Raw genomic sequence first — 12,498 nt, 5'->3', positions numbered from 1 at the left:
ATTTTTAGATCATTTTTCAATAGTTAATAAGAGAAATCGAGGTCAAGGGACTTTCATCAATTTTGAAAATACAAGGAGTGTCTCTAAGTTGGAGTCAGGATTTTTCTCGTACGGAAGACAATTAATAGTAGAAATTTTTTTGTAGGGATAACTTTGAGTGAAAAAAAAAATAATTGTAAGGGCAAATAAGAGAGAAATTTTTTTGTAAGGGCAATAAAGACAAGTATTTTTATTCACTACTAAAATCTCGCAATAGCTCACTAATCTATAAACTTTCAAAATTCTTATAAGGGCAAGTCCCCCACTGTAAATCTGCCCATGTGGTTATGTATGCACCACCACATTTGAATATATAATCGATGTACATTTTAATGTTACTTAAGTGTTATCCTTGACGATCCCCATTCCTACCACACCTTTATCTAATTACCATTTTAGTCGTCGTCATCATGCATGTCTAAGAGATTACAGATCTGACTTTAGAAAAGAAAAAAAAAATTGATCATTTTTAGACAGTTAATGAGAGAAACTTAAAGGGCTTACATCAGTTTTGAAAACACAAAGAGTATCTCAAATATTCACAAAACTTTAAGGGCCATGTTTCAAAGTTTTTTCCTAGCCAGTGAACCGATTCTATCCTTGAAACTACGCGTTGGTAAGAAAGTCAATCAAAAAAAAAAATTCAAACTACGCGTTGGTTTCATCGGAAGTTCCATCATCTATTTTTCAAAATGGTGATCTAGAGAGGGAGAAGTTAGACTTGTTGTTATTCTTATTCTTGTTCTTGTTCATCTTTGTGTTATTGTATTTTGTATATCTGTAATCATGTCGAAGAAAGTAACTTTGAAGAGCTCAGATGGAGAGACTTTCGAAATCGATGTAGCTGTTGCACTCGAATCCCAGACCCTCAAGCACTTGATTGAGGTTTTGGAGGACAATGAGATGGAGATCCCGGTGCCAAACGTTACGGGTAAAATTCTGGAAAAAGTGATCGAGTACTGTAAGAAACATGTTGTGAGCCCTAAAATTGGTGATCCGTACGTCGATGAGGAACTCAGGAAGTGGGACATAGACTTTCTCAGAGTCGATCTGGTCACATTGTTAGATCTTACCCTGGTAAATCTTTTGGTTCTAATTTTTTTTTTTTTCGATGATTAATTAAGATATGTTTGATTGCCAAAATTATATGATATTGATCATCAAATTATGATACGATATACCTTTCAAAAAAAAAAATTATGATACGATCTTGCCTATGATCACATCATTGATTCTTTTCGAGGAGACTTACCGAATCAGATTGGACCTCCAAAACCAATTCAAGATGATCAATCTCAAAAATCTAACAAAGCATTGTTATAATTAATACATGAATTTCTAAAATAACTAAATTAAACAACCACCTATTCTTGTAACTAGGTCTGAACTTCCCAGTAAAGGATTAAGAAGCTAGGCATGAGAGTATTCGCCCCAAATAGAAAATTCTTCCCCAAGTAGAGGCCCTGATGCCTCATGAATTCAACTCATAGTGGAATCAGACGTTATATAAATAAAGATAACGTTCAAAAGAAAATTAAAAGAATAAAAAAAATAAAAGAGTTTATTTTTTTATCAATGAATTTAATTTTTAAATTTGGGGGTTTGGTTCAGGAATAATTCGGCGAGAGAACTTCGGGAAAACATGGATAAATTAAAAACTAAAAATAATTGTTCTAAATATTAAAAAATATATGTATTTTATATATTAAATGAAAAAAAAATAATACTTGAAAATGCTAAAAACAAAAATAGTTTGTGATTTAAAAAAAAAAATAGGGATTAAATCATGATTAATTGTGATTTTTTGAAAGATCAAATATTTTTTCAAAAACTTCCTAATTTTTTCGATTTAAAAAAAATTTTAATTGATAACTATTAAAATCGTGAACTAAATGCGACTTCAACCCATGTTTGAGGCTCTGCATCAAATAGGCGGTTGAGATGTTTCCAAAGAATAATGCATCCCTTAAAAAATGTTGTAATTTAGAACCATCTGTTTCATGGAGAGCCTCGTAAGTGTGCGACCAATCCTTTCAAATCAAGAACCTAACCAAATCGATAGCTTCTTGATGGTTTGGTTCGGTCGGGTTAAGAAAATGGAGAACCAACGAAAGTTGGTACGGTTCTCGGATCAAGCATGTATAGAATTGAACCAAACTGAGAATTGAACACTTATGTAATAAATACATATTAACTTATGATAAATTATTTTAAGAGTTAAGACATAGATTAATGATTCTTTTTATGAATAAATCACGACTTTTAGGGATTGGTTAAGAGCTATGTTGGAGTGACCTCAAGATTGTACCTCATATCTCACTTTCTTGACGTGGAAGTGTGTAGGAACCATAGATGCGATGTATGAAATTTTATGTTTATTTTTCATTAAAAATATGTTATTTTCAATTTATAGAATATTGGCAATCCATAGAACCGAATCAAACTGAATCTAGTTCGGTCTGGTTCCACTGTTGTTATGGTTTGGTTTTATTCTTATCAAGTGGAACCAACCAATGTCGGTTGGGTTCCATTTTGGCCTCAAACCGGACCAAACCGAATCAAGTGTCATCCCTATAGCCTCAACCGTGGCTTCAAGTGCTTAAAATGAGTCGGATTTTATTTGAAATTTGAGTCATCTAAATCCAAATTTAGCAGATTTAGTTCATTCAAGTATATCCGAATTAAAAGATGGTTCGGTTATGGGTTGATATCCCTTGACTCGGGTTAGATATAGATCCATCCCTGTATACGTCTAGATCCAAATGACATATTATTTTATTAGTTATATTTTTATATTTTTTAATATAGATTTGTTTAGCCAACAAGTGTACGGAGCAATGGTCAAGGTCCCCTTCTAAAAATGGAAAGGTCTTGTTGAAATAGCCTTAAATGGTTTAAAATTAACTGACTCGAATCAATGAATTTGGTCGGGTTGGATCCGGATATGGTGAAAACAAAGTGGTTTGGATATGGTTTTACTAGTAGGATTTGAGTCAGATTCGGATTGATTCTAGATATACTCATATCCGACCCGTTTTAAGTCTTACACCGGCTTCAAACTAGAAAAGTCATCTCACACATGTCAAGAAGAGAAAAAGAAAAAGAAAACACGTGTCGTGTAATGGGATTCATTTCTCAAAACTTGGAAGCGGATTGGGCCCTTCAAATCTTTTTCCCTTCTTACTTTGCATCACCTTGCTTGCAATAGAAGCAAGGAAGTCTGGCATCAACTTCAGCCTCTTAACTTGGTTACAATTATTTATTAAGTAGAATTTGAGTGGCATTCTCTTTGGAATTAAGGGGTAAAAGAGGAAAGACATAAATTTGGAGGAGTATTATTGTTAAAGGGTGGAGAAGAGGATAAACAATAAATTTGGAAGAGAATTATTGGAAAATATGTGAACCAAGTAAAGACAATATATAATGTTGAAGGGTTTTTTGAAAAAGGGGGTTAGAAGAGAAAAGACAATAATATAAGGTGTAATTTTGGAAAGGGAAAGAAGAGAAAAAACAATAAATTTCAAAATACCTGGAGCAATTTAAGCATCTTTTTTTAGTAATTTTCAATACCTGTCATGATGCCATTGGTTCATTAGCTTAGCACATAAATTTCAAAATAGCAAATCTCTATTCGAGGAGGAGGAGGAGGAGGAGGAGGAGGAGGAGGAGGAGGAGGAGGAGGGGGGGGGGGTCAATCGTCTTGCTTTATTATATACTAGAGTTTACCTATGCTATTTGGGGTTAAGGGTGTAAAAAAGGAAAAAAAAACAATAAAGGGGAAAAGTGTGAGAAGAGGAAAGAAAATATATAAAACTAAAAGAGTATTCTTGGAAAAGGGGTGGAAGAGGAAATGCAATAAAGTTAAGGGTATCATTAAAAAGAAGGAGAAAAGAAAAGGGAATAAATTGAAAGTTTTCCTAGAGGTACGTTGCTTATAGGGGATAAAGACTAAGCAAAGGGGATGACAACCATCCTCCTTTATTATATATATATAGATAGGATTAGGATCCGTATACATATAAAGCTACTCATAAAGCTACAACTTGTTTTGTCTTATATGGGCAAAAAGGTTTAGAATGGGCTGATTTTTTGTGAGAATGATCTCTATGGTGAGGAGATCATCCTTGCCAAAAATCAGCCCATTATGAAACTTCTAGCCCCATATTTACAAGTTGACAAATTTTAGACTGTCCAATTTTTGTAAATCACTTTTGATGGGGTTAGAAGTTTTGGAATGGCTGATTTTTTGCAAGGATGATCTCCTCACCATAGAGATCATCCTCACAAAAAATCAGCTCATTCCGAACCTTTTGCCCATATAAGACAAAAACGTTGTAGTTTTATGTGTCTACGGATCTTGACCCATATATATATATAGAATTTTGTTAACTTATGCCCCAAGGGCACATGTTAAAGTGCACTAAATACACCTTGGAATCTGATTTTTGTACCAAAATTGCCCAATTTTTTTTATTTTTGACCAAAAATACTCTGGGACACTCTACTAAGTTTGTTATTGATTGCATTATTTTATAGGCATTGGTGTTCCATTAGTAACGTGTGCCCTTAGGGATCAACAAACAACTAAGGGAAACAACATATAGCCTTTGTTAGATCTCTTAAGATCTAACGATTCAAATCAATTGGGATGACAACCAACTTATTGAAATTTCAATGATTACAAACACCTCTTTCCCCAATTAAAACAACATCGAACTCCTCTCTTTCCCATTTGAACTTCGCCCCCATGAACCCTAAAATCTCTCTATCTTTCTCTCCCATTTGATCTCCTCTTGAGGAAGACCCTAGCCAACCTCCATCGACCTTCAATCTCCATTGCAATCATCATATCTCCATATGAAAACGTGGATTCTTGAAGAAAAATCAACAAATTTTGCAACAAAAAAAAAAAAACTCAGTGTCGACAAATAAATAAAAAAATTTATCCTTGAAGGTTAATGATGTTGAAGACCATATGTTGTTGGGGGAAAATGAAGGGTTTAGGGCATGAGGTTGATGATGAGAGTATTTTGGTGCGATCTTCAACAACCACACCACTATCTCTATATTCAAGAAGAAATTCGTTTAAAGTTTGAAGATTCCTCGAAAGATATCGAGGATTTTGATTACAATCGGCACTTCCTTCAAGCTTGGGAATTTAGTGCAAGCTTCTCACTGCCTAGGAGAGTTTATTACTCCAGGCCAAGGCCAAACATTGGCACTTGGGCACTCAACACTGATGGCTCATTCTCAGACACTCAAGCTGGACTTGGAGCAATCATTCGAGACCATGAAGGAGTGGTGATTGCTGCTATTGCAGGCCATGCGGACCCCGTTTCAATCCTTTATCACGAAATATAGGCTATCCTTGAAGGCCTCAAGCTGTGTATTGCAAAAGGTTGCCTCAACATTTGGGTTCAGGCAGACTCATTAACAGCTGTCAATATCCTTAACGACCAATGGAGTACTCCATTGAGTGCTATACACTTAATCATTTCTATTAGAAGGCTCCATCTTAGTTTCCACTAGTACATCTTCAACCATGTTTTCAGGGAAGCTAACAGAGCTGCGAATTATGTTGCATCCTCCCAAGACTCCATGGAATGTTCTAAAATAGATAGTAGCGTTCTCCCTTGTAACCTTGGTTCTATCATTGATCAGGATCGTATGGGTTTTCCTTTCCTGAGGTTGTAGCTAGTCTGGGTCTACCTTAACCCTGTTGACCTTTCAAAAAAAAGAAAAAAAGAGAATATTTTGGTCATTTTCTATAGTTTCTCATAGAAGCCCACATGTATATTTCAAATATTTACCAAAATCCATAAGGATATCTCAAAATTATTCGTTATTTTAAATAAGGAGGAGGACAAGGAGAAGAAGAATTAATAATATAACTCATAATTCTCTATAAAATCATCATTTTTTTTCCAAATAACGGAATAAATTCAAAATTTAGTCTTCAAGTCCCAATTCTTCTTCTCTTGTGCTTACCACCATTAATAGACTTCTCATGACCAAACCTACACAAAAGGACAAGTTGGTTTACGTCCAACCCACTTTGAGATGCAATTAGAGTGAAATGTGTGAAAACATCCCATAACTTTGGCCTCATTCCCTTCTTCCATCTCTTCCAAACATACAAAAAAAAACATCCTCATCATGAGAGAGAGAGAGAGAGAGAGTTGGATAAGGTTCTCGTGGAGAAGACTGACTATGTTGTTTTAATTTGAGGAGGGGGTGTTTGTAATTATTGAAAGTTTTAATTGCGTTGCCGTCCCAATCGTTATGAATGGTAGAGCAAAAAAATATTTATTTTTATTTTTTTACAAAATATGGTGGATTAGGAGATGCTTAGTTACAAGATCAAATTATTATTTAGAAAAATAAATATGTAAATTATAATAAAATAATTAATTTTAACAAAAGTACAAAAACCAGTTTTATTGACTCCGTTGAGATTTTCAAAATATCATCCAAGTCGTGTCAATTGTCAAAGTAGACTGTGCTGGCCAATTCACATTGAAAATCCATCTTGTTCTTGAATGATACCGAGATGACTCGCTCGAGCCATCTCAATCTTGGATAAGATATGAATGAATCAATGTTCATAGTATGTTATGTTTAATATTAAAAATACATTTTTATAATATATGAAATTTTGAAAGTATTTATATTATCCTCGACTGTTCTTGCGCTGCTTCCCTCTCAACTCTCCCCACTTGTATTGCATTTTGCAAAGAAGAGACCATAATACTGAAGTTAAAATTTCTTGTATTCGGTTTGATCTTTTGCTGGAATGCCTGTTGGAAAAATCTGCAGATTTTTGTGATTTTTGTGACCAAGTGGGTCACTTTGAGCTATGTTTGAAGTGGGGCCCACACTTTGTTTAAGGTGGGACTACTTGAGAACTTATTCTTCTCTTTGAAGAGAATAATTTCATTTATTTTGTTGTCAAAAATCCTTTTTGAGTGAATGAGAAATCGCTTCCAAACAACCTCTACTAGCCATGGTTTGTTTTATGTGGTTTGTAGAACTATTGAATTTGTTAATGAAACTCTTTAGACCCACGTCGGATAGGAATAAGAAATTTGTCTAGTTCTTATTTAGAACTTCTCATATCATTTAAATGAATATGAGAGAGAGACTTGGGTAAGCCCATACACGCGCAAGGGGCCCATGGGCTCAAGAAAGATTTAAACCATTGGATTTTGAGTTTTCTCTTAAGAGACACATTTTCTTTTCCAAGAGACATCGTGTCTCTTAGAAACCTTATCTTTTCTAGAGACACCATGTCGCTTCCTTTTTTTATAAATAGGTCATTTCGACCTTGGTTATTTCATTCAAAAAAATTTCTCTTCTCTCCTGTTTTAACTTGTATTTTGAATTTCTTGTATGCATTCCTTGGGAGTACAAACTTAGCGTTCGGTTCGCTAGACGTGCAAATTGAAGTACTGTCTCTGCATGTGTGATCGTTGTATCCTGGGAGACAATTGTTCATAGATCCATGGGTACCAAATTACGGGAACAAAATTGTCTTAAGAACATTGTGTTCAACACAAGCCTTCATCAATCTTTAATTTATTCGATTCTCGGGTATCTATCGATTAACAATGCCTTCTCTAAAATATTCTTTCATGAAATTCTTGTGACATTTGCAGGTAGGATGAATTGGTTGAACTTCCCTAGTACTCTTAAACGATCTCTTGGATAGCTTAGATTTGTAGTGTTTGGGGTAATCTTCAATTCTTCATCTACCATCATTTACTTGGTCGGCAACTTAGTGTCATGGGTTCACGAATTTTGTGATGAGCTATTTTTATGGCACATTTGTCAAATCATGTGAATTGGTTAGCTTACATTTTCTACACTTAACACATGTTGCAGTCTCTCTATTATGAAAGTTTATTGTTTGTGGCTTGGACATTGTGTCTGCTTTTTCAGGCTGCAAATTTCCTGAACATCAAGAGCTTGCTAGACCTGACTGTCCAGACAACAGCTCAGTACATCATTTGGAAGACACCAGAGGGGATTTGCAAGATATTCAACATAAAAAATATGTTCACCCCGGAGGAGGTGGAGGAGGTTCGGAGGGCGAACCAATGGGCCTTTGAGTGAAGTCTAGGCGTGCAAGACTAATGAACATGGACTCTTCATATATATATATTTGTATGGGGTGGACGTGTGTGCATATGTGCATGGCACGTGAGTATGTTTTCTATTAATAGTAGTAAATTCTTAGTAGTGTATATATAGTTGTTGGTTTTGCTTGTAGAAAGACGTTAATGTGATTCTCACTTTCCCTTTCCGATGGACCAAAGTTTGGTTCTATATATATGTATATTTTGTGTTCTTCTACTGCATCTAATCCTGCTCCCGGTGTATCATTACTTGAACCATTACAATTTATTTGGTTCTGGTTTCAGGTCATCTTCCATGTCTATAATAGATGAGTATCTACTGATGTTAAAAGTTAAAGCCTTCACCATATCCCCAGGCTTCTTTGTATAGTCTATTACTTGCAGAATATCTGTACATTTTAGTACTATTTTGTCCCCTTATATTCTTTTGGTTTGGGACTTGGTTTCACCAGTTGTTACTAGTTTCTGTTTCTATATCTTGTGCTGCTCAAATCTGCTTAAGTTTAAAACAACCAGGAGAGCTTTATGTTTGGCAAACATTCTACTTAGTTGAGGGTAATCTTTAAAGAAAGTGGAGTACACGCTCTCTCACGAGTCTAAAGTAACTCAAAAGACTCAAAAAGGGAAAGGCTTACATACTTGGCAGGCAGGACACATGGAAAATTGTTTAGTTGAAGCAATGCGCACAGTTACAAGGGTAAGGTTCATGTAAAAGGAAGAGAGAGCTTTCAAGAGTTGCACTATATAGGTGAAGTTTGTCGACATATATGGGATTTAAACTTTTAATATTGGTTGTTCAGATTGTCACAAATGCACCCATGAAGACTGTTATTTCTTATGTACTGATTTCTTATGGCAGAGAGAGAAGAAGTTAGAAATAAATCTTGATTTTCAAATTGAATGCAATAGAAAATATTACCTAAAAAAGAAATGGTTGAGGTGTGCACAAAGCACTGTCCTAAAACGAAATTCGCCCCTGCTACGGTACCACAGTCTGTAGGCGTTCGTTCTGCAGGATTCAACAACCCACGTATCCAAAAGGGTACTCTAAATTGGAACGTAACTTCGAACTCGATGATGTTGTGTGCTCTCACAACGAATAGTAAATTACTGATAATGCGAAAATATAAAATAGCAGAGAAAAAAATAAATTAAGTGGTTAAAATCGATTAAACAATTGATATAAATAAAAGAGACAGTGACTGTTTAGAACAGTCACAAACTGGTTCCGAATAGACACATTGCTGTTTCAGAATTTAAAAACGTCTAGATTTATTGAGCTTAGGCCTTGAGCAAAAACGGGCCTTTGCGCGCACCCACGTGAGGATTTGCACCCCCCCTGCATACGTGCGCACACGCATTAAGGTTTTCGGACCGGTGGATCCAAATTCCTATTAGAACCGTGGGTTTCCCTCTTGGACCCCCGTGTGCGCGCGTGAGCCCGCCCACTACTTCTATCCACTTTAAAGTTATTAGAAGTACAACTACTTAAGAATTGCAAATCAATTCTTCTTCTAGTCGATGTGGGACTAAAATTACTCAAGGCAAAATCAAAACATTCAACTAAACATAAAGCAATAAAGTAAAAAGCATAAAGCATAAAGTAAAAAGCATAAAGCAAACATGGGATTTAAATACCCTATGGTTAATAGATTGATTTACCATATGGTTGCAAATAAATGAATATTAAAGGGTTTTCTAATTCAACCCTCTAATTCCAACAAAGACTAGTATGGCTCGGAGATGATTAAGAACCTAGAAGCAGTTTAATCTTGGCTTTTAAAATGTGGATTTGGAATTGATTTGTGAAAGGGGAGAGTAAGGGTAGATCAACAACATGAGACTTTAACAAATGTTCAACGATCACTGTATCGCTGTGATTTATTCAGTTGCCGTATTGGTGGTTTTTAAATTTAAAATTTCCAATTAATGACATCAAAGAGGTGAAGGAGATTTTCGGTTGTAACCAATGTCTTGAGTCACTAATGTCTTGCACTCAAAGTCCACCATCTTATTTGTTGTACAGTGCCAAAGAACCTCCAATGCTTAAGTTAGATTTTTGGCCAAAATAGAAAAGCCAATCATCCCTTTAATCTATTGTAATCCTCTCCTATGTATAAGTTTAGCTTTATTAAACTCTAATTTGACATTTTTGAGATTTGTGTCATTGGTTTGCACCTGGATTGTCATCCCAACCAAAAAGACATTCCAAGGAACCGTCTTGAGTACATCCCTCATTCGACAAGGACCTCCATGCGACATGTGTTCGATCTTGATTTGTCTTAACAGCTATACTTAATATTTGTTCTGGGAAATTTTCTTGATTTGTATGAAACTTTTTCCGAATTGAAACCTTTCCAATTAACTCTGTTATTATCGTGTAAAAAATATAAGGTTTCTCAAATTGAAAACACTAGGCTCAACTATATTCACAAAATTCGCCGATTTTTTGAAAAAGTTCTCCAAATAAGGGACTAACGGATTAATTCGGCAAATCAATGAATTAATTGGTGACTGACAGACACAATTGACCACAAAATATGGTAAAATTTTTACCCATAAACCTCAAAATTTTATTTTCTTGAACATCCAAATCTGAAGAACAGGATAGGGTTTTTTTAGGAGGTTGAAATTGATGGATTTTGATAAGAAATCCAAAAACATCATTTTATATATTCAAAAAAAAAAAAATTCTGATTTTCCTACATTACTTTTATCCGAATTGAAGCTCCACCAAATAATTACCGAATGAGAATTGTTACTATGGTCTCAACCCATGTTGAATCTTTCCATCAAACGAAGTGTGAGATGCTTGGGATTGCAAAGAAGAATCTAGTTTCATTGAGAGCCCTCAAACGTGGCTTCAAGCTAGAAAAGTCATCTCAAATATAAGTCAGGAAGGAAAAAAAGAAAACAAAAGATAGCTGCTATTGGCACCCTAACTTTTACTTATTACACCTCAAGTTCTTAAATTATTTTTGACACCCCAACTGAAGATTAAACACACTATTAAAATGTTACCAAAGTTTGTCCCAAATTATAATCTCACCGATACAAAACGTTATGACACTCATTTCAAACAAATTCAGTAGTTGTTTGCAATGATTGTTAGGCGGATATAAAATCCTAAATCCCAAAAAAAATAAAATTGAAATCTAGCAAAAAAGAACAGAGAGTTTCTATCGGCACCCCAACTTTTACTTTTTCTGAATCATTCACCTTTTTTCTTTATTTTTTAATTGAGGTGTAATAAGTAAAAGTTGGGGTGCCAATAGCAGCTCTAAAAAAAAAGGTAAAGGGGTTCGTTCCTCTAAAGACTTCAAAAGCTTTTCTTCCAACCAGGTCAATACATGTTTCAGGCCTAAGGTGAAAACTCTAAATGAGGCCTTTTTGATATTTAATATACTAATATTAATATAAATAATATTAACTAATTATCTATATAACACAAACTATGAGAACTTTCTAATTTTCTTTTGCTAAAACTATGTTTTTTTATTTATTTATGATATTATTAGATTCCACTAAAAATTATTTATGACCTAATATCTTACAAAAGTTTAATTAAAGTATGATATATCAATAACATTATCATGCACGTTGCACTCCTAATATGTACTAAATTGTTTGTGTGTACGTAATAAGTTTTTAATTAATGATGTATATATAACTGTTATTAATTAGTTGCTAATAGATAGACAAGACATTAATGTGATATTCTCACCTTCTCTTTCTATGGAGTGGACCTCATCTTTCTACTCTAATGCTTTTAAAATACTAGTGTAGTGTTATTGTATATGGTGCCTCTATTTTTTTTCTTCCCATCGCATATTTATAATCTCACTATATATTATGAGCTTTGACGCTTGCATTATAGTTACATACTCTTAATTATCAATGACGATGCCATTATGCCATGATGTTCTCAATTGAATGGATGATTTGATTGACCAATTGAAGAGTGAAGCTCCCTTTTTATTCCTTAAAATCCTTGCATCTTTTCTTTTGGAAATGTTACGTTGTTACGACCGATCATACCTTGAAGACATTTGGTCTGGCTAGGATTTGGTTAATTAATTTTCATGTATACAAGATTTGCAACCTCCAGACTATAGAGACAAAGCACACGTATGACCTGTCCATCCACCCACCACCACGATATTAAAAAATGTAATGATTTTCTAACTCAAATTTGACATACTAACTAAAAAACTCATTGATGTGGCATGTGCAAGAACCGTAGATTTTTTCCTTCTAGATACACAACTGTACATCCCCATAAACATGTGTAATTGTGTACCTGAAGGAAAAAAATCTAAAGTTC

The 12,498-nt window shown here is 34.5% G+C and overlaps 1 protein-coding gene across 1 annotated transcript; it reads left to right on the top strand.

Moving 5' to 3' along the window:
- Positions 1-586: 586 nt before the first annotated feature.
- On the top strand, positions 587-8,401 carry LOC147408055 (SKP1-like protein 1B). The gene is made up of 2 exons (XM_086436908.1): positions 587-1,116; positions 7,978-8,401. Exons 1-2 carry the CDS (start codon positions 826-828, stop codon positions 8,149-8,151), a joined length of 465 nt encoding a protein of 154 aa, XP_086293034.1. The 5' UTR covers positions 587-825; the 3' UTR covers positions 8,152-8,401.
- Positions 8,402-12,498: the final 4,097 nt, after the last annotated feature.

This window comes from Akebia trifoliata, chromosome 3 (genome assembly GCF_017979445.1).
Source record: "Akebia trifoliata isolate Shusen 1 chromosome 3, ASM1797944v1, whole genome shotgun sequence".
NCBI lineage: Eukaryota > Viridiplantae > Streptophyta > Magnoliopsida > Ranunculales > Lardizabalaceae > Akebia > Akebia trifoliata.
The sequence above is the reverse complement of the archived record's forward strand: the minus strand, read 5'-3'. Positions and strand labels throughout refer to the sequence as shown.